We start from the raw sequence: 22,990 nt of genomic DNA on the forward strand, positions 1-22,990 counted from the left end.
GTAGTTGTAGAAGGATGACTATTCCAACTACAGAAGGGTTTGTCTCTCTTTGGAATGCCTTCAACAAGGCTTCCCCTGTGAGCTGAGCACCTGCTTCCACTCAGTTCTTAGAAAACTTTGGCTAGAAAACCATTACAATAAGCATTATGTGAAGTCCACGGAGACATCACATCTGATGTGAACAACATGACCTTTATTGATTCATAGCAGGCACACTAAACCCCCCTCGGTGATGTCTACTGTTTACTATATTCCTCACTCACATAGTCAGATGATTTATCACTAAATCGAAGGGCAGAAGTCAATAATGACTTTGATCCATGATAACCAGCTTCAGTTACCATTTGCTGACAAAGCTTCTCGGTGATTTTAATAAATTACTTTGATGATTTCTTGGCTGCTGGTCAGACAGAGTAACCAATGTGAAGACACTGCTTTCATTGCAAACATTTTCATCATTTCATTTGTTTCTACATGATGAACAAACTGTGATTAATCTGTAGTAGAAAATGTGGCAATAGAGGTGGTCTGTTAAAATTAGTATAACAAAAGCTATTATCATAGATCATGTAATTATTAATATAATCCAAAAAGCAACAATTAAATGTTATAGATGGTCTCTTCCATAAAGGGAAATTTGCTATCAAAGATTTACCTTGAGTGCACGAGAGCTCAAACTTCTGATGGTTGAGTGCATGAAGTATGTTACAGAGAGTTGGGGAAACGCAGACCTAAAACTCTCACAGTTTGTAGGACATTTGTTCAGAAAATAACAAGAACTGTGGATGAAATAAATGTACAGTAATGTAACCTCCACACGATTAAGGGTTGCAGAAAATATTACCCAGAAGCCTGGGGACTTCAATTTAAGGACTCTGCTTGTAGAGTATGAAAGGCTACTTGTTTTTGCTTGCCCTAAATAAAAAGGTGCGATTGGATTATAAGTAGTTCCCCAACACTAGTTTATATAGTCATATGTGGGAAATCCGGAAATAACCAGTAACCGTGTGAATAAGCGGCAGCTCCGGGGAAAGTACGGAATCTTCGCTGAAAAGTGAAACAGAAACAAATAAAAAAAAATATTATAAGCATGAAATTAAAATACTTAACTGCTTAAAAGATTCTATGTCGTTACTCTGTATCACGACGATGCTCCATCTCCAACAGTGAAAATCTGCTCCAACACACGCACGCACACGTGCGCGCGCACATATACACAAACAAGCGGCAGGTGTCAGCAGAACACACCCGGAGCTCACAGTACAGGTATGCAGATGCGTCCCTTCTGTATTTCTAACCTTTAAAACTGCACCGCGCTCGGATTGTGCGTCTGTGGCTGTGAGGGTTCAGTATTGCGGCTGAAGTCCTCTTGGTGACGCTCTGCTGACATCACTTTGATATTCCCCCACTCAGCTCTCCGCATCAGACACACGGAGCTCCAGCACTCTCACACACACTCCGTCCACACTTTGTTTCCATTTCGCTCCGCTCGCCTTGTACAAGACGCACCGGCACAAAAACACAGCCACCGGCTGCCTGCGCACTGCGGCCGGTCCACGTGGGGAGGGCTCTGACTCTTCCTGTCATTAACAGAATTAAAGCAAAGGACAGAGAAACTAATCACGGTCCAGACTGAGGAGAGGCGCGCTCAGAGCGGCAGGAGGAGAGAGAAGCTGTAACTTGGCTGCTTTCAGCGCAGGCGGTCTGAACTGAGCTCGAAGTTTCTTGGCTGATCGGAGAAGGAATAATTTGGAGCCCGGCTGAAACACACGGCGCTGTTGTGGATATTACGTCCACCTTATCTCCTGTGTATAAGAATGGCGAGAGATTACGCAGCGCGCTGCCCGGTGTATCCGATGAGAAACGCTTGGCTGGTGGCAGTAGCGGTCCTGCTTGCAGCCCAAGGTAAGTGTGAACGAGCCCAGCTGTGTTTCTTACAATGGAAGTCCCGTCAGTTCTTCGCCTCCTGTAGCCTCTTGTTCTCTGAATGTAGCAACCCCCGGCACTTTTCCAGCAGGGCAGCCCGCGTTCCCGGAGTGCTGGATGTTTGACGGTGTCACGTCTCCGCGTCCTCTCTGGCTGCTGCTCAGAGCGCCGAGACCTATTGTAAAAGTTTATTGTCCGAGCTCTACATCAGATCTGTGTGTGCATGTGTGTGTGTTGAGTTTCGGTAAGCCACGACGCGAGGTGTGGCTCTCCTGGTTTGCGGTGTTTGTCCTAATTCCTCGCCGCTTTCGTCGGCAGGTGACTGTTCAGGAAACCTAATCCTCCCTGAGCCGCTACAAACCCTTACAGCACGGCTGACCTGAAATCTGTGTTTACCTGTCGGGAAGCGTGGCCGTGAAATGGGGCGCTATCACAACTGCCGGTCCGTTTACTAACCATTAGAGTAATGGCAAAAATTGGTCCTCGTCGTGTGGAGCAACAGGGTGTTGATGGGGAAACGCGTTCTCTGCGGGGGATGAGAATGGCTCGGCCCCTGCTCTTGAGGTGGCCCTTCAGGAATAAATACCTTGTCAAGAGGGCTGCATGAATATCGACTACACGAACTGTATGAAAAATACACGAACTCCAGAATCATGGCAGAAGAAGCAGCCTTGCGAACACGCAGTGCATACAAATTTAAGAAGATAAAATGACGTAAATGTTAATATTATGATAAAAGGCACCCTGTAGTCAATTAAGAGACCAATACCAGAACATTTAGAGTAAAATATCTGAAAAAATTAATTCAGTGCTTTTCTTTTTTCAAATTAGACATCTTAAACACAAATAAAACACATGTAAAACACTCAGAGTTGAATAAAGTGAGATAGGGGTCATAAAAACTTTAACTCCACTTTCTATATATCTACCTCTGTGCAGTGATGCATGTAACTGTGGCCAATATTGACTGATGGTATCAGCAAGTATCAGCCGAATGGTGCTGTGAACTTACTGTTAAGTGATGTAAGCACAATGCAAGACACTGTGTGAGTGTTTTATAAAACCTATAAGAAATAAGTTAGAGCAATATCCTGTGTTTGGGTATAGGAGGATTTACAATGATTGTACGCGAAGTCCCGGATGCAGCACAGTGAGCCACAAAGAGCAGCTTGTTTGATGGATTTCATCTTTAAACTAAAAAGCACCTTTGACACTCAGCGAATAAACATGTGCCAAAAATAACGTCCCTGTGAAGTTGTTGAGTGGCGCAGAGACATAATGGGATTATTAAGGAAACGGTGACAACGTTTTCCATAAAATAAAAGCAGGTATAAATAAACCTGCTCATGAATAACAGAAACACTTTGCTGTCACTATAAAACGCACCTTTGATGGATAGAAATAACAGTAATCGCGTACGGGAAAGGTCACTAAAAGACAAGGTTATCGCTGCATTTATGAGGTTTTTTCATGATTCTGTTTCCCTGTACTGGAATGTCTTTACTCTGATTTTGTTGTATTTGTGATTTTAAGTTGAGATGTTAAAACAACACAGATTAGGTGTTGTAGTTTATTGCTGTTTAGATGGCATATTGACGTACCTGACTTGTTATCAGCACTGTTGCACTTGAATGGCTTTTCTAACTAGTCAAAGTCAGTCTGCACACTGGAACTCTCAGTTATGTCCTTTTACCATGTTACAGATTAAACATTAGTGAAACAAACAATGCTATGTGTCACATGAATATGCACGGTTTCTCAAAAGTACCTTAGATTCAACTAAATATTTACTTTAATGTGCACACTCGTGTACTTTCTTGGGACTTTCCAAAGTCTTTACCGACTTCAGCGGCTGTTTATGGGAATTTTCACAGTTGTAAACCAGTGTTTCAGATTATTCAGACAAGAAGAACCACAAGAATTTACAAATATGCTGTAATCCCCAACAGAAACTACTTTGAAAGTTTTTTCCCCCCACTGGAACCAGCTCCAATATTTATAACAGCAGGTAGTCGGGCTATAGTGATCGGCGTTAGCCTGCTCTGTCAGCATGAATCTGTCAGCCTGTTGTTTGCACCTGGGTATAACTAATATCAGCTGTCAGAGCTCTCCAAAATTTTCACTGAGGAAAAAGAAGATGGGTCATTATGGAGCTGGAAGATATGTCATCTTGTGCCTTGACGTACCTTGACGCATCTTGGAGACATGCCTGTGAGATCAAAGCAAACGGGAGGGCAAGTTATTTCGAGCCGGGGAGCCACAGAATCCTTCTTTGCATTTCGCTGTAGCATCTGTTGCATAACCGGTGATGGCGTGAACTGTTATTGGCGCCGAGTTTACAAGGCAGGAGGAAGATTTAATCTCGATTAGAACTAGCTGTGTAATGACATCCTTTCTCTTCCTGCGTTTTTGGAGCAATGTAAGAACGAGAAAACCCCAGTGAAGGAGAGCGTTCTGCTTTAGACCCCATGCTGTAAGCTCTCTAACACAGGTTGGAGAGAGGATGACAGATATTCAGCTGAGACTCTGCTACATTGGGTCTGTATTGTTAAAAAGCTGTCAGATTGTCATGACAGTATCCCCACAGGTTATGAATTCATTTTAACATGCAAAAACACAACTGTCTCGTCTGAGGAAGAACATCTACACTCACGCTGCAGCTGCTTAGAAAGCGAGCTGCTGACAGAGGCTTGATTTTTCCAAGATTGCCCTGGCATATGAGGAAACAATTCAAAAGCGAGTTGTGTGCATAGATGATCGTTGTATGTTTACATGGCAAATGCAATTGCGTAATTATGTGGAAAATTAACAAGCACTTTGCAAAAGGGGTCAACGGCAGCCGTGAAACCTTGACTGTAATATTGAAAGAGGAATGTTAACCTTCATAAAAAAGGCAAAATAGAGTTAAGAGGATATCATTGTGCAGCAATGATAATTAAGTCTCTTCAGGTAACCACCCCCTCCCCTTCGTGTCTCAATAGGCCCGATCCTGTGCTGAAATGTCAATGATGATGAGTCCCCTCGACGGCTCTGCAGAGACGGAGGGCTGATTAGCTTATCACTTGGAGAGCAGGCGGACGATGATTATCGCCCTCAGAGCAGCACAGCCTGATTATCGAGAGCTCTTATTAATGACTCATCTTTAGCTTTGCATTGCGCTATGTTGTTGTTTGCATATTTGTGTAGCCAGTGCTACACAAGCTCCAGTATCCATCTGTGATGGCTTTACTCCATGTGGGAATCACTGCAGAGGATCTCAGGGATGAAAAAGTCTTAAACGTTCATGTTGACCTACCTTCTTGCCTTAAAGGGCAAAACCCAAAACATACATCTGCATTTCTTTTTACATCGTCACGCCTTCATTTAAAAAAAACAAAAAAACAACATTTTAGATGTAGCTCTGTAATTTTTAAACATCCTGATATGCACTAGAGACACTATATAGAGCATCTCATCTGGCCTGGGAATGGCTCTGGATCCCCCAGGAGGAGCTAAAAATTGAAGCTGTAGACAGCGACAGCTGGACAACCTCGCTTTGCATGCAACCGCTGCAGTCCGACTCTGGATAAACGGCAAAGGGTAGAGGGACGCGCAGCCAGTTTTAGTGCTGTAATTAAAATTCAGAAACAACATAAAATTGAAAAAAGCAAGAGTTCAAGACGTTCATCTGTGAGCTGCACATTACAGCCGATTGTGCGCTCTTGGCCTTTGGGATAGGCGCACAGTTATTTTAATTTTTCTCCATGCAGGATATTTTCATTTATTAATAACTGGAATAAGCCTAGAGGCTTTAAAAAAATCCAAATTTTTTCGAAAGCAAAGGGCAGTTTGTATAAAATATTCCAGCAATTTTCTCAGTTTAAAAAACATATTTTGCTTCTTTGCATAAATCCTGGTTGAATACTATGTAGCAACCTGACCCTGGAGCCTCTGTTAGCTTTAAAAAGTGGTCTGTAGCGCAAAGGTCCCAGGCCCACTGTGGTCGATGATGTCAGACAGACAAAATGTCAAGAAGTGTATCTGGGGAGAACTGATGCTCTGTGTGTTTGTGGAGAGGTTTGAGGCAGTGGTTGTCATTGTTGCCATGAGAGTTGATCATAGGTATCGTTGCTGGGTTAAAATGTCAACGACCGTGCAAAGCAGCTGGATGCTCTGCAAGTTCCTACTCGGAAGGGCTTAATGATGTGTTTTTAGCATGTGATATTTCCCCCTTAACTGTTAAAAACCTTCATATTCATAACACTAATGACCTTGCTGAACAGAATAGTTAAGGACGCACCAGTCGGGAAAGTCTAGGCTGATGCCGATGTTTAAAAATGACAATTTAGCAGATGTGCAATGCGAATGGTTTTTAAATGTCGTTGTTATTTATTTCCCCATTTGTCACGGGAAAAAGAGAAATCAAAAAGCAACTGCACTGTTTTCAGTCTTCCAACTCTTCGTCACACAATCACGCATTGAGTGATTGATGTGACACAATGGTTTAGCATCAGCCGCTGCCATATTTAAATGTCTTATTTGCTGAAGAGCCAATGGCTGCTAAAGAAGCCATTATTATCCAGGGCATGACTACAGACTCGGTAATCAAAACTACTGAAACGTAAGAAAAATCAGTTGCAAAGTCATACAGTAAACTTATTTTCACACATGCGTTGGGGTCCAAAACATTTCAAACATAATTTAACCATCTGACATCTTTAGCCTGTCAGCTTCTTTTTACTAAGCCTGTGTGATATTTGATCGAGAACTGAGTCGGTATTTTCCTGGAGATTTTACAGAAAGCTGGTGGACTTTGCATCCTGCCTCTTGCATGTTTTACCTAGCCAGCACTCTTGCCAGGACTAGACTATTTACAGCTGTTGAGAGTGTGTCCTGTTGTCTGCTAAATGTGAGAAAGAGAAACGCTGTCCTGAGTTTGTCTGTGAAAACAGCTTAAGTCAAGTTTAATCTGACACCCGCCACAATACAGGCTGCTCTCACATTGGGACCTGCAGTTAAAAGGCTCAAGACTCAAATGTCAAAGGCTCTTCCTGCTGAGGGTGAAAATCATCAGGAGCAGATCGCTGATGCCCGTTGAGAGCTTGTGAAAGATTCGCACACTACACACGCTGTTTAGTAATATGGACTGCTGTTTGTGTTTGCACGACTTTGTTTTTGTCTGTGTCAGAATCGATACATGCGGCGATGATTATCACCCAGCATAAAATGAAGTCTTATTGCTTATAAAAAAACTTTTCCTTTTAATTGCAGCTTTTCACTTCTTAATTGGTTCGAGTTGCATCACACTGTGATTTGTTTGTTTGCATTTCTGGTAAAGTTGGACTCTTAATTTTTGGCTCTAGGTTTTGTTATTGATCAAAGATTAAAATCTTAATGACTTCCCACGACTCTTTGTGGGCCAGTGAATGATGAACTATTGAGTTTGTATTGCGGGATCTTGCATAATACGTTTGGCTTGTGTTTGTGCCATCAAAGAAGTAGTTTCAAAAATCTCTAGTGCAGCTCTTACAGCCAGGGGTAGACTTTGGCTTGGTAGGTCACTCTCAGAAATTTTAAACTTGTTGCCATGGATACAGCTTTTGTGTCCGAGACAATATCACAAGCCTGTATTGTGTGTGTGTCTTTGCATGTCCTAAAAAAGAAGGTGTGCAGTTATAATTAGTGGGAATATTTCGGAGTTTGGGTTGATGTAAGAAGCTCAATCCGCCCAGCTTACTACAGGAAGCAGGTTTTACTTCATCACCGTGGGTGCCAAAGAGCCAGCAAGCATGTGTCTGCACTTGGTCAGCAATTTTCCTTTTTCTTTTTTCTTGTTCTTTTTTTTCCACCTCTGAGGAAACGGGTTACTAAGCAAATTCCAGATCACATTTCTAGACATAAAGCGTATCATGGCTAACACCTTGGCATTCCTTTGTGATTCTACAGCAAACAGGTGTCAGTGGGAAGAGGGATTACAGAGCGTAGCAACAGGAAGAGGGCCATGAATCACAATGGAGCTGATCCAAGGATGGTCGGAGCACGGTTTATTCTTACAGGGTCCAGTCAGGTTTCACAGCATCACGAATGCCTTTGCAGATGACGTAAAAATGCACACACAAAGTCTCTTGCATACATACTCACACGATCAGTGTGGCCTCCTTTGCTAGTTTGACTTTTACCTGCATGCAGAGTAAAAAAATGGCCTTTCATACCCTGCTCAGTTTTCATTTTCCCATTCTTTTATTCAGGCATTCTTCCTCCCTGTCTTATTCTCGCTCCCTCTCTTTCACACTCATTCTTTTGCTCACTACCCTATTTTCAGTCGGCCTGGCTGGCTGCTGCTCCGTGGCGGCTCCCAAGCGGGGGCCCTTTTGTTGGAACAGCTTTGGTGGAATTAAAAAGGGTGCCAGGACAACCCCCCACCCCAACTCTACTCTTCCTCTCTCAATCCACTCTTCTGCTTTCAGTTCTTCTAGGCCTCATTGTTTAGAAAGGGAGGGAGGGAGCTAGAGGGGAAATTCAAAAGTGTGAAAGTGTTTAGACAAGCGTCCCTGTTCTGTGTCCTAGTCTGTCCTCGGCATTCCCGTTACACAGACCACACCGACCTGCGTCCTTCCTTTCCTCCTGTTTATTCACCTCTCCAGATATAGCCTGCTGGTGACAAAATGGAAATTGCTTTTTACCATTTGTGTGCGAGTGCAGCGACCGGTCAGGCTGCGGCGTGACTTTGTGACATTTGCAGTTGTACCCATGTGGGCGATTAATAATTACAGTAACATTGTTTGCTTCACTTACATCATTATGGAGCTCCTGCAATGACTTTTTCCAATTGAGAAATTTAAGGCAGCGGTCTTGCTTTCCAAAATTGGACCATGTTGGCAGTCACTAAATCACTACTGGCACATTGCTAATCGTTGGTGAAAAGAGCCATTCTGGACAATGTGCAAGATGATTAAAGTGTCCATGTCTTTAATGAACAAAACATCAGAATACATTTTAAAACAGGAGTAACTGAATCATCTGACATTTACGATCCTCATAAAATAAAAAATTACCTTCTTAAACCAGATTGCAGTAACTGGAAAAAAGGGTCTATTTCTCTTCCATTACCTTTTACCACTCTGTCAACAGGTCACATGATACCATTTATTTAAGCAATGAAATGCATGGTTTTAGATATACTTCTTTTTATTTGACCACTAAATAAATCCTTTTTACCATATTATTAGAGATCCATAAGGTTTTATGAGACATGGTCAAGGACACGCTGTAGCCTCAAAGGATTCTGGGGGTACTGGACTGAAATGGGATCTGGGGAGGCCGGAGACCGTCTCAGTGCTTTGGGCTCTTGGTGGTGCTTCCTACACAGTTTTTGTGGTTTGGTGGGATACATAGTTATATAGTGATGTGGCCTGCTATTGGAGTGCTTTTGCTATAGTTTCATTTGCCTGCATCCAAGTAGCATCCAGATCAATGCCAGGACCATTTGTTTCCCTGCTGAACACTGGATTATAACAAGATGATCAATGTTATCCCCATCACCTCTCCGTGGTTCTAATACTGTGGTATATTGGTGTAAAAATACAGTATATTTTCTTATTAAGTGAAAGAGAGGAATCTTATATCATAGCAGAAAGACTTCTTTCTCAGCGCAAGTGAGAAAATGAAATGGCTTCAGCCTTAATGCAGTCTTTGGCCTTGATCACAGATTGCTTTTTATCTCAAATAACAGAGTGAAATTTATTTGCTAAAAAAAGACATTGAACATAACATCACCTACTATCAATCTTTTCGTGTCTGCCAGTTTCAGAATTGGTCATGTCCATTCTTCTAGTTGATTGAATCGAAATTGAAACCTACTTCACTGTTGTGGATTTTTATTCCTGCAAACCAGTATGATATATATATAAAAAAAGAAGTTCATTTCCTGTTATAGTTCAAGTGCAAGCTCTAGAAAGGGCAGGGCATTTCGGTGTTGTTCCTGGATCCTCTTCTTTTTTTTCTCTTATTTGTAATAGCAAATATTCATTTTCAGTTCTTCATTCAGTGTGGCATAATGTTGGCCTTCTGTTTGACCTCCTAAAACTGTTGAACTCACTGTTGAACTTCAAGAGTTTTACAACTCCTGGAATTTCCTGACATTTGGTGAAAAAAAGCATGGAAAGGAAAATCTGTGTCTTAGGGGAATGAAGAACGCTAACATCTCACTAAAGTAATCGATTTGATTTGGAAGATTATAAAAAGCGGTTTTATCTTGGCTTTTCAGCCTGGAGACTGTTCTAGCAACAAGTTCTAGAGGTCAGTGGCTAACCAGCCAGTAGAGAGTGAGCAAATGAGCAAAAGAGAGAGAGATAAAGAGATAGAAAGGGTGGGTCGGTGATGGTGGTGGGAGATCTGTTTGTACTGATGAAATGTTAAAATGAAACTGGGCTGAAGACAAGGATTTGTGCACCTCTAACACTCTGGCTCGTCTCTCACCTCTGTTAACATCTTCAATATCACTGCCTGAACCAAATGCATCCCCGATGCACGCACATGCATGTGCACGTCTGTCGATGGGAGCCATCCTGATCAGCTGCGTCTGCTCTGACAGTGTTGTTTCTTATTTGCATAATACAAGCTAACATCTCTTCCCCTTTCCATGTTCACAAGTGACTACTGTTTAAACAGCCCATTTGTATTCAAGTCACATGCACATTAAAAGAGAATACCAGTGTCATTTAGAGTTACAGCCCATTTACTACCTTCTCTTTCTAGTGTATGTTTCCCCCCGATCATTCTGCAATGCATGCCATATGTAATTAGATCATTTTTAGGTCATTTTTCAATATATAGCCTGTGGTTATTTCAAACCTGGCTGCAAATGAATTGGCTGTCCTGGCAGACAAAGCAGTTGCATGCAAAAGAAGCCATGGATATGACAATTAAGTTTGTCAGGCTGCATATATTTCAGGGATTATTTCCTGGCAGAGACTGTCATGCCTTATGTGGCTGTCAGTCACCTGACAGGAAACAGTCTACATTTATATTAACAACAGGACTTGGTTTCCTGTCAGGCTTCAGTGAGAGACATTGAAATATTCTCTTTGCTAGGAGAGGTCACTGAATGTGCAGAACGATAAGCAAACGGATGCTTGAATGTGCAAACAGTAACCTAGAAAAACAATAGAAACATCCGCCTGCATATAAGTGTACCCTTTAAGAAAGTTAATAGTTGTCTTCCTATAGTGCATTACTTCTGTTACCTTCGTGCATGCCTTTATCCTCACAGCACACTTTAAAACATTTTAAGGCTTTTCTTTAATGTTAAGATGTCATCCAGAGATTGAAATATCTGCATAGCTTGATGCCTCTAAGTGCATTTCTATATATAGTCTTTTTATAGCAAGAGTTGTAGAAAGGGTTCAATAGAGCCTTTTGTGGCTTAAGTGGAAACTGTGAAAGATGTGTGTGTGTTTGGTGTCTGAAGTTTAAAATCTGTATGGATGGAATTAAGGGAGCCCGCTAAAGCTCTGTAACTCTCGCCTCATCTGCTCTTGTGGCGAGGGGCTCAAGGCTACATTAGCTACTGCTAAGACTAAGCTGAGTGTTTGACCGAGCTGTTGGAAATTACGTTTGGGTAAATTTGGCTCTGTGTTTTGACGGGGCAGCACGCATGTAATAAGATCTGTTGTGTTGATTTTAATCTAAAAAACGGTATGATTATAGGAGTGCTATAGGAATGTAGCATTCAAGTAGTGAAGTCTAGCAAAAGTACAGATGATGGGTCCGTTATCCTCAGGTGGCATAGTCGATACCTTCCCATGTCTATTAGCACAACTCTAAATATTATGTATATGATAAAAATGTTGTAATCTGAGGACTGTATAAAGCCACAATATGATATTTCTATATGTATACTGAATTCTGTCCACGTGACCCAAAAATAACTGCTTCATCTCACATCCAAACAGTATATCCCGATGTGGAATCAGGCTTCCTCATTCCTTGTCTTTTCCTTGGGGTTGCTTCCCAGTCTCATTACGTGCTCCTGCATCTATGCTTCTGCACCTCCCCAAGTCAGATGTTGGTGGAAAGTTTTAGTTTGACAGCTGCAGAACAATGTTTTGCCTTTCTTAGTTTCTCAGTTTCTTCTCCATCCCACTCCCCGCCTAGAGCAAACTAATTCTTGACTTTCCTATCTCAGATCTAAATCTGAGGGTCAACTCTTTAAATACACAATTCACTGAGCTGAATTTCTCCCGTGAATCCAAAACTGAGTTTTTCTCTTTTTGCACAGAAAAAGGTTGATGTTCTTTTGACATTAAACTAATCAGTATTCCAGACAGAAGCAGACATCCGGTCTTTTGGTGGCCGCCAATAAAGGTTTTCTTTTGCATGATAGAATTACCGGGTTTATTCAAAAGGAGGGTTTTCCTTCTTTAATGATATATTATTGTCAAATGACTCGATATTGCCCGGTGCTTTTCTACAGGCCCTGTGGGCTTTCTTCTCATAGCTCATTTCATTATTTCTCCTCCCTGCTGCTTTTGATGCTTACACTTACCTGTCAGTTAGTCAGTTTAAAGTATGTTTGGCTATTTCTTTCTGTCTTTCTGTCTTTCTTTCTTTTATCTAAGAGAGGATTCTGTCCAAGTCCTGCTTAATTAGACCAAATGAAAGTGCAAAACAGATTAGTGAGGCTAGTGCTTGTAAATAGCTTCTGCTGAACATCTGTCACCCTTGTAACCACTGTGTCCTTGTTGGCATCATGGGGCTCAGGATATACGTGGTGGTCAGATGGCTCTGCACAAATGTCTGTGTATGTGTGTGTCTGTGAGAGAGAGAGTGTGAGTGTACTTGTAAGATTTTCTCTTAGGATCTGTATAACTTTTGTAACCTGAGAGTGAAGCCTGTTTTTGAAAATTTGGGCTATTTTTGCCTACTTGAAATTTAGAATAAGATTCTGTTCGAGGGTTCAGGTTAGATTTACTGAAGTTTTAAGTTTGCAGATTTTTGGCCAAGCACTTAGTTGCAATTCTTTGGATAAAGTGGTAACAAAGAGAACATTGCTATGATAGCGTGCAAGTGCATGTCTGCTATTTCTCTCTCTGTGTGTGTGCGTGCGCTTGTGACAAAGGCCCTCTGTTAGCTGCACTGATACAGCCACTGTGGACTATGTGATGGGTGAGGATGTGAGTCAATGTGACACACAGAGGCATGCACACACATCTTTAACCATCTTTTCTTCCTCTACCCCTGAGATCGTTCTTTTCTCATCTCCTAATATATATTGGAAATGGATCATAGCACATGGACTTAAATAATACTGCAATTGTCAAAACCCAAAACTCATTAATGACATAAAGCGCTTCACTGTGGCTCAAAAGACTTGTACACTCTAGTCACACATGAACTGCTTCCATGGGAGAAAACATTTATATTTCACAGGTTTTCACATTTTTTTTTAAAAAGCACAGAAGGTTCTGAATTAAATTAGGAGACTCTCATTCCCTGAATGTTTTCTCCTATTTTAAGAAGCCTGGTTCATTTTCAATGCATTTATTAGTGCAGATGCATGCTCATTATAGAAAAAGAACAATAACTAAAGAGCTTAAACTGAGCAGTGTAAATCTGAAGCTATGGTTGATAAATGGTTTTAAATAAGGTTGGGGACAATGAAGGATAGTATAGCTGACTAGCAAAAATGAATAATGTGCTATTGTGAGCCAGGCAATTATGGCAATAATCTGCTAATCTGCCTGCCACATTGAAATTGGAATATCCTACCATCCATTTTCTAATACGCTTATGCTGTTTGATGCTGTGGGGAATGCAGCACATTTAAAGTAATGCACTGACTGAGAAGCGGTGCGCGCCCTTAAACCAGGTTGTGATATTTTACCTCAAGTCTGCCAAAAGTCTTAAAATTGAAAAATTTGAATAAAAACAACACCTTTATTTAAAAATGCTGGCATACACATATTTACCTGCTGTACTTAAAAAATACAGTGCCATGTTTATTAAAACATTTTATGTTCTTCTGTATTTGTATGCATTGTTGCTAGCTAGCAGTCTTAGCAACACTAATAGATGGTCAAAACCTGCATAGGGTCATTTTAAATAAGAAATAATTGCAACCACAATAGGCCCTGCAGTCCATGGCGGGCAGTTCTTAACCTCTGCATCTTATTTTATTTAGTAACCGCACATCAGAGTGGATTAGCCAGCTGTCACAAATGAAGATTTTAGTGTTATTCTGGGGGGAATAACTCTTTGAATCTAAATTCTGAGTTTGTATTTTTTGTATAAATTTAAGTTGAGATATGAACCATGTTGTTTCCCAAAAATATGACATTTTCAAATAATTTAAAACCCTAAATAATACTCCAGGTTAGCAATATATTTGAGAAAAGGTAGTTAGCGCTAAAGATATCTGAAAGAAGAACTCCCAAAATTTTAGCTTTATTAGTAAAATGTTCGGTATAAAAAGAGAATCTGAAAGAAACAAGAAGTAAAATTAAGTGGGGCTCAGCATTGTGTGAAAGCCTGTGTGTTACGCCCCAGTCTAGGCAGCCGGAACGCAACACAAGATTGAAAGAATTGCCCCGCCCTGGTCCCCAAAACCATACACAAAGGGAAACCAATTTCTTAGTGAATCGTGATTTATTTTTCTCCACTGCAAAAATGAAGCTCCGGGGTGAACAAAGGCCAAAATAACAAACAAAACCAGCTAAGTCAGGAGAAGGTGTTATCTAAAACCCTATGTGAAATCAAACAACAAACAAAAGACAAGCGCTACACCTAACTCCCTAACTGAAATAAACAGGAGAAAACAGTGCAAGGAAAAATAAGGCAGCTCACCCCTTCTGTTGCAGTGCTAATTACAAGGTGCTATTTACAATGAAAACTAATGTACACACTATATACAAAACTCCAAAAAAGTCGCACAAAGTCACAGGCACAAAAGTCTCAGGTTTTGGAGGCCAGGGTCAGGTCTGCTGCTGCTGTCAGTGGCTGCCCCGGGACAACTGCTGGTGAGGGATTTGAAGAAGATCACATGACCAGGGGACCAATCAGCAGCCGTCGGCTCATCCACTCCGGGACCTGCAAAGACTTAAAGGAACAGACAACAACAGCCACCAAAACAGATTATGGACAGGGCCATAACACTGTGGCTAAATACTTTAACAATGTAGGGATAAACAAAGTGTAACCTTTGAAAAATCAGAATCAGAAATTGACTTTTTGTTGTGAGCTTACTGACAGGAGCTGTACATGAATTTGATGAGGTTTTGTAAAACTGTAACTTTAATTTCTAATTACTGTCAACTAAAGCCAACAATAGGTGTCAAGGTGACAAAGGAGCGACTAAAGCATTGATACTGTTACTGCTTAAAGTTCTAAAAACAGTTTGGAAAGTTGTATTGCTGTTTTATAAGTACAGTTTTAGCCATCGCCACAGCATGTAATTTTTTGAGATGGTCTCTCCTTTCATATTCGAGAAAGTGAATTTCACTGAGCCAGCGACTCTCCTCCTCCCTGCCATGGTGTTTGTGCTTACCTCAAAAAACTCCATTAACTAAGGAGCTTGGATTGGAAAATAGAAATGACTTGTGTGCCTGGGTTTCTGACCTCTCCACCCCCTCATCCCAGAGTCTATTTCCAGGTAGTGGGCTTTTCGAAATGTGAGGATGATTTCTTAATCCCCAGGGGTGCATCTTAGGATGGAAGCGAAATGCTTCAGCTGTTCTCGTTTCCCACCATGCAAGCGGCCTGATGGGTGGTAGACTGCCGACTGCCCAGTTAGCTGGACGGAGAGAAAAGTGTGCTAATGAGATGTGTGCTGCTCTTTCATGTGTGTCCTCTCCTCTTCGCAGCATGCCATTTCTCTGTGGGTGTCTAAGCTATAAGCTTCTAGGTTTCTGACTGTTAATGTACAAAGTGACCGTGCCTGAACTGAAAGTTAAATACGGTTGGAATTGAATCAGGCGTTTTTCAATATGAAAGGGAGTGTAAAGGGCCGTGTGCTAATGAGAGGGTTTGGATCATCATTCGTTCCTTACAGTCATCAGTGGCATAAAACCGGCCAACAGGAACAGAAGACAGAACAAGGACCGGGATGACAGCGCTCGCTAAAAGCTTAAACAAAATCAGTCGACAGCCAAAGTAATTTATTAATGAGTAAAAGGAATTATGGCACATCTCTATAAAAGTCTTCTTTGGAGGATTACACCATTAAAAACAAATTACTAAATTGCAGGTCACTCGTATATTAGGTTTATGTGTTCAATCAGGGAGATCTGTAAGGACTCATCTGCCTGCTTCCTTGAATCTTTGGCTTTCCCACGCTGTCAAACATTACACTCGACTAATCATCTTCTCGCCCGCCTGCTTTGAGCTAATCAGCCTCTACTCTGCGTGGTTTAAATCTTTGGTTTAAGCCATGATGGTGCATCGAAGTCTAATTTACAAATAGATTATATAAGGGCTCATTTACAGATGTCCCATGATAACTCCTTATTTAAGTTACATAATAAGCTCAGTTATATTGTTGTTGATGTAAAAGTGACTGATACAGGCTACCTCTTTATCTCCACACCATATAGTATGATATTCAAGATGCACAAAAATCCCTCACAGATAAGAAGAATGTTGATACAAATCCTTAAAAACACCCCCAAAAGTCAAGATTTACTCCAGGTTGGGGATTTTGTGGAGCAGCAGACAGAGTGGAGAGCCTGCTTACTGAAGGGTTTTAAAGTAAGTATTGCATAGGATTTTATCCTAGTTCACTTTCACAAAGTGAGTCCATGATTTCATTTTGGTGAGGCTGTTGGTGAAAGTGGATTGAGTTTCATGGACGATGGATTTAGTGGTAATGTAGAGCTACGTGTCACTGGTATAGCAGTGGAAAAGACCATGTTGATGGATGATGCTGGTTCCAAGTAGAGAATGAGCAGAAGATGACCAAGACCCAAACTCTGAGGATGTCTCGGCACATAATGGCGAGGAAGTTATTTGTTCTGATCTCTATCAGATGGAATTTCAACCAGAAGTTGCTGGTATCTGCAGTATTTTCTATTAATTTTTTTATCACAACATCCAGTCAGAGACTGTGCAGAGGCTTAAGATTGCAGAATCAAAGGAATCATTGTTTTTTTTGTTTTTGTTTTTTTTAATACCGTTTTTCCCCCCCAGACTCTCCTGAGTACCTAAAGCACCTAATTCTGGCATTTGAGTTAATGTCTGCCTTCTGCATTTTTAATGCAGGAGGCAAAAAGTTCAAAATGAAATTTCACAGCATCTGTGTTTACTTGTTGGCTTTGACTTCTTCTTCTTTTTTGTTTTTTTTGTTTTTTACTAGACAGCACTTTTTTTCTTAGCTTTGTGAATCCTCTGCTTTTTGCAGCAAATGAAGGATGTTTATTATCTCTCATAAGTTTTAAGCGTCTACAACCTCTGTGATATGCCGGTATTGGTATATTATCCAATATCTCTACCTGAATCTAATTTCAAACTGGCATGAAGCAGACTTAATAAAAAGTTTGGTCGTTTAAATTTTCCTGTTGTATCATTTGCAGATTTGAGAGTTGGTTGGCAGTCCTGGCATGTTCCCATCAGGCGATGGGGAGGCCTGGCATACATGAGACTGCGCACGAGATTCTACTCCATAATCGTCACAGTGGGATCAGCCTTCCAAGGACAGTGGATATAATGATAAACATTGTGTGTCTGTGTTACTTAAATACATAGTACCACAGTAAAGCATATGTTGTGTTCATCACAACATGTGTAAGAGAAAGAAATTCTCTTACACAGCGATTGGTGTTATAAAACTAAACAGACTTTTATGGGCAGCCATGCAAACCTTTCGCATACTAAACATTATTAACACCGCAGAGAATAGAGTTGTCCGTCAATGAAACGGTGTCGTGATGAAATCAAATTTGCTTGTAAATGAAAGTACATTGGTTAACTTTCCAGCTGATTTTCTTTGCTGTGGTTGCACAGAAGGTGCCATCAAGCTTGTAATTGCTCCATAAGATCTCATATGGTTTCAGATGATAGTACGTCAGATGTAATTGCTTGTTAGAACCAAATGGGCAACGGCCACGAGGGGTTAAATGCCAATTAACACAGTATGAGCGTGAGTCCGGATGCAGCCAGTTGGCGCAGAGGGATAGCCATTTGCTCACTATTACTTAGGGCTCTGGGTTGACTCTGTGTTTGACTTGACAGGTCTGTCTGACCCGTCATCCTGTTGATTCTATTCTTGGTTCCTTTTTAAAAAAATAATAAATTTCTGGGATCTTGAGGTTAGTACGCTGTGACAACTCTCACACTGTCTGTTGAGTGTCAGTTTGCTGGCTCCTTTCTTTCTGAAATGACAGGGAGTGAGCGAGGACAGGAGGACTGCAACACGTCGAAGAGGAGAGTGAGGGTCCTAACCTTCCCCCACACTGTCCTCTCATCCTCGCCTTATTCTTGCTCTCTTTCACTGTCGCTCTCATGTTTTATTCTGAGAGTGTGGCTGCTGGTGCGTTTAGACTGGCTGATAGAAGGCCGTCATACATGTGAATACTCTTTCACGTGCAGCATTGCATGCATAACTGCTTGTGCACAGACACGACAATGGTCCCCACGCCGTTCAGCACACAGATTCAATGCCACATACATGAAGTAATTACAGGCACAGATACACACATACTCGCTCTCAGTCTGGTGGAACCACTCAATGGCGTCCCCCTGACAGCTATCCAGTCGCAGTCTCTTCTTGCAAAAAACAGATAAAAGCTGTTTTTTAAAGTCTTTTCCCATGTCATCTCTCTCAACTCCTGTCTCTTTTCTCTCTGCTGGCAGTGAAGTGTGGGCGTTGGCAGGATGTGCGTGTGTGTGTGCCTCGGTGTCTGCGTGTATTTTGTTATACGTGTTTGCACGCATGCTGGGAATCATCTTTTTATGTCTGTGCAGATGTGTGGATGATGGATTGAGAGAGAAAGCGCCAAGTACTGACTAAAGCATCCCATGTACTTGCGTAAGTCACGAGTAGAAGCAGTAAGACAGCTGAATACCATTTGTCCACTGATACACACACATGTGCATTAAAACTGGAGCAAATTCCAGCTCTCAAAGGGTGAAAGGTGATGCATGCTCTGGATAGGTTGCTAATCTATCACAGACAACCAATCATGCTCATATTCACACCTACAGTAATTTTAGAATCAGCAATTAACCCAACATGCACGTCTTTGGAGACTGTTAAAGTACCAGGAGAGAACCCATGCAGGCATGGGGGCAACAGCTGGCCAGTGGTTTCGAACATAAGAGGTGACAGTGCAAAAACCCTGCATACGCCTGTTTGTAGTCATCCTACAAAGTTATTAATACTGGTACTGTGCCTGAAGAAACAACTGGATACCCAGATGGACTAGTTCAAAATGCTTCATCTGAGTCATTCTGTGATTTCTATGGTATGGACTAGTCAACTGTGAACTTCTCAGTTGGATGCTGACCATACCATAATATCCAGTGAAAGAAAATGATCTCTAAAAACAAATATTGGAGCTGCGCAGCCGTAGCTTTTTGTTTTGGGGAAAAGTCAGAGTGAATGTCATGGATTCCTTTTCGTCTGTTGTGCTGGCTTGTTAGTTTAATGGCACGACTACTGCCAGTGAAAGAATTACTGTCACACAGATGTCGACTCACCCACCCCTAGTATCATCTGCACGGCGTAACAAACACATACACAGAATAAGAAAGGGTGCCATTTTCTGATATACAACCACAGATGGATTAATTACGAGCTTTAATCATCCCGTTATCACCAGTGTAAGCCATACAAGTGTAGACACACTACTGTGCAGACCTTAATAAACACTTGCTTAAATGATACCATAAATTATTACACTTGTCTTCACAGATTGTATCTTAAAAAAGGCTGTGCATAGATGGTTTCAATTTTTTTCCAGCATTAGAAATATTTACAGACCGTCCTTTACAGACATGTTCAGCCAATCGCAAGACAAACACAGCTGTCATCACAGAATTTAAATAGATCTTGATAATTTAAAGCTTAATCATTTTCACAAGAAAGGCGAAGGTGCTGCGACATACGCCTTCGAGCGACAGCAAATGGGTCGTGGATATCAAGAAGATGTGACGCTCAGAATGGCATTCGCATTCAGAGTTAATTAGCCTGGTGCCATATTTGGAACGAGGCGGGACAAAGAGGAAGAATTAAACAAGAATGGCACAGACAGCAGCTGGTACCTAATCCAATGAATGATTGTGTGTTATTAAAAAGCTCGCACCAGCAGTGAGATTAAAGCTTGAGCTTCAAGTCAGTTTTGATTAATAAGAAGCATGATTAATCAAGTCTGTCTCCAAAATGCACACAGAGATGGAGGGAACTTGGATACAGGCATGTATACAAACCCGCATCCACACATGCACATATATATGTACAATAACTTAGTTTGATCGTGACATTGGATGATATCCTTGACTACTGTAGCATGTGAAAGTGGGTCATCTGTGGCTCTGCCAGCAGGAGGTAATCTGTTCACCTCCTGAGATGTGAAATACTTCCTGTTTGGAGCACAGTTTCATATTTGGGTTTATGTCCTTTTGCTTTTGCAGGTCAGGTGTGGTTGTACAGGTGTTGATGTGGGTAAAGACTGTAAGGTTTTGTTTTTGTTTTCTTTGAGTAGGAAAATAAAAATAGAGGAAATATTTGATTTGAAATTGTTTATGGAGAAGGCCTATACTTTTTATATTTTGTAACTGTAGCTGAGTATCAGTCAATATTCCCTGTGATTCAAAAGCTTAGCCTTCAGATTGCTGTAAATCAGGGGTCGGCAACCTTTCTGATGATGAGTGCCATCTAAAATTTCCTCAGAAGTCAATGTGCCATATCAACCATTGCATTAGGAATAAATTTAATAACACTCTATATCAACAGTTACACACTACATAGAACAACTTTACAGAACTATATTTGCTCCCAGATGTTGGCAAAGTGCAGTATTGTATTTGTGTGTTTCCGCAGTGCTGATGCTGTGCTGAGCTCCTGAAGCATTTAAAGTGTCGTAATGTGGCAATTTCAACATCGCTTGAAAAAACTGTCAGCTAACAACGTCCCTCTCACCAGTAGGCTAAGTGATTTTTAGCCAATTACAAGTTGAATCTGGTAGTTGGGGTTGTTAGCTAAGATATCGTCATTAAGAAGTGAAGCAGCTAATGTGTCTATGCGAGCTAATTTGCGATGTGCACCGGTGGCCCAGCCATTTTTATTTCTAATGCACCTTCTCAGATTAATTCACTGTGTGTCATGCCATCAGTTAACCCCTCACGTGCCAGCTGTGGCACGACTGCCCAGGGTTGCTGACTAGGGATGGGTATCGTTTAGGTTTTATCCCATACCGGTGCCGAATTGGTACTTTTGAAACGGTGCCGGTGCTCAAACCGGTGCTTAAAGAATGGAGAACACAAACTTTGTCCAAAAACCTCTTATGTTTTTATTTTTAGCAGTCTCTTTTTTTTTCTGCAAAATGATAAGCACGGTCTAGCCCCATGCACGGGGCGATCCGTGCTAACTTGCTAATGGAGATTTACCACACCCGCAGTAGATGTGCTCGGTGTGAGGTCTTACAGCAAGCTATCAAATACGGTGCATTTCTCTGCTTTTAAAAAAATGCTATGGATCGCCAGGTGTTTCATCAGATTCGAGCTGTTACCTCCTTTGCACAGTATCACCTTAAAGCACTTGTTGCAGGCTGCTGAGTTTGCATCTTTTGCTGTAAAGTACAGCCAGACTTTTGACCGCTTCGCCTTGGGCATTTTTAATCTGTAGCTCTGCTCTAAAAGAATGTACGTACCTGGGCCCGCCTACTATCCTTGGAAAGGTAAAATGATTGGCTAGAATCCAAAGTGTATCACAGCTCAGGGAAAAAAAAAGGCAATGAAATAAAGCACTGAAATGTGCGCTGCTTTTCGGTCTGGTTACTACCGTTTATGTCAGAACCGATACCGGTACCCATCCCTATTGCTGACTCCTGCTGTAAATGCTTCTTTTTTCTACTCTTTGATCTTTATGATGTCGCAGACAAGGATTTTTCCTAACATGGTGATCTTAGGCACACAGATCTGGCTGTTAACCGGTTAATTATGAGGGGCAGCCAATCAGATGATAGTTGATTTAAAACAAAAACAAAGCTATAATAAATTGTATTTGGAGAGCGTATGATCTAAGAGGATGCACAAAGGCACAGAATAAGTTAGATTGGTAAACTTACCTGTGAACATACAAGCTTTTCATAGAATAGCTTTAAGTAAATAATGCTTTAATCTCTAAGTATATCAGCCCTTTTTTACAACCACATCCTGTTTGATATCTAAGGCTCTGACTACTTTAGATGCTATTCCAGTGTGGAAGTGCACAGTGACAGTTGCAGAAGCATGCACATTTTGTGCCCTTTTGGTGTTTTGTTTTTTTTTTTTTTTGTTTTGGACAAGTATGTGCAGTCACAGCAAATTGGAGGGTAAGAGGATGTCCGCTTAGAGTCAGCACCTTGAATCCACCTTCTAATGATAACATCTAGATCAGTTGGATGGTGCTGTAAAAGTTCCACATTAGCATCCTATAACGCTAATGTGGCTTTCTGATCCCACTTTTATATCTGTTTAATGAATTTTTTAAAAACCAGAATGAGAAGTTTTTCATTTTGCCCCAGAGGTAACTCATCCGATACCTCAGCGCATTTGTCTCTGCCCTTGATTTCACCGTGTGAGCTCATTTGCTTTTGTCAGCCTGTCTGTCCTTGATTTGACCACAGGTTAGCCTCTATGTGTCTTTGTGCACAGAGTTCGTTCTCAGACACTGCAGGCCAAGCTTGTGTGTATTTGTGCGGGTGTTTTTGTCTGCCAACAGCAGCGGTCTGATCTTAGATCAATGCGTTTTACCACAGTAGCTGCATTCACACATTCCATTTCCATAAATGGGCAACAGTGCACAACGCAAATTACTGTCAGGCTGCAGGCTAGTTTAGTGTAATTACTCCCTTCTCCTTTTCTCTCCTCATAAAGCTATCCCTCTTCTCCTCTG

General features: G+C 41.3%; 1 protein-coding gene across 3 annotated transcripts in view; it reads left to right on the forward strand.

Annotated features, from left to right (window-relative positions):
• The first annotated feature begins 1,431 nt into the window (after positions 1–1,431).
• Positions 1,432–22,990, forward strand: part of pvrl2l (PVR cell adhesion molecule related 2 like) — a 324,556-nt gene continuing 302,997 nt past the window's right edge. The window contains exon 1 of one of the 3 annotated variants that reach the window (XM_004572648.6): positions 1,432–1,905. In XM_004572648.6, coding sequence (XP_004572705.1) covers positions 1,818–1,905 — 88 coding nt within the window. In that variant the 5' untranslated portion in view covers positions 1,432–1,817. The remainder of the gene's footprint in view (positions 1,906–22,990) is intronic. The other 2 variants (XM_076878934.1, XM_004572649.6) reach the window with 2 other exon arrangements.

Source organism: Maylandia zebra, linkage group LG22, assembly GCF_041146795.1.
Source record: "Maylandia zebra isolate NMK-2024a linkage group LG22, Mzebra_GT3a, whole genome shotgun sequence".
In the NCBI taxonomy this organism is placed as follows: Eukaryota; Metazoa; Chordata; class Actinopteri; order Cichliformes; family Cichlidae; genus Maylandia; species Maylandia zebra.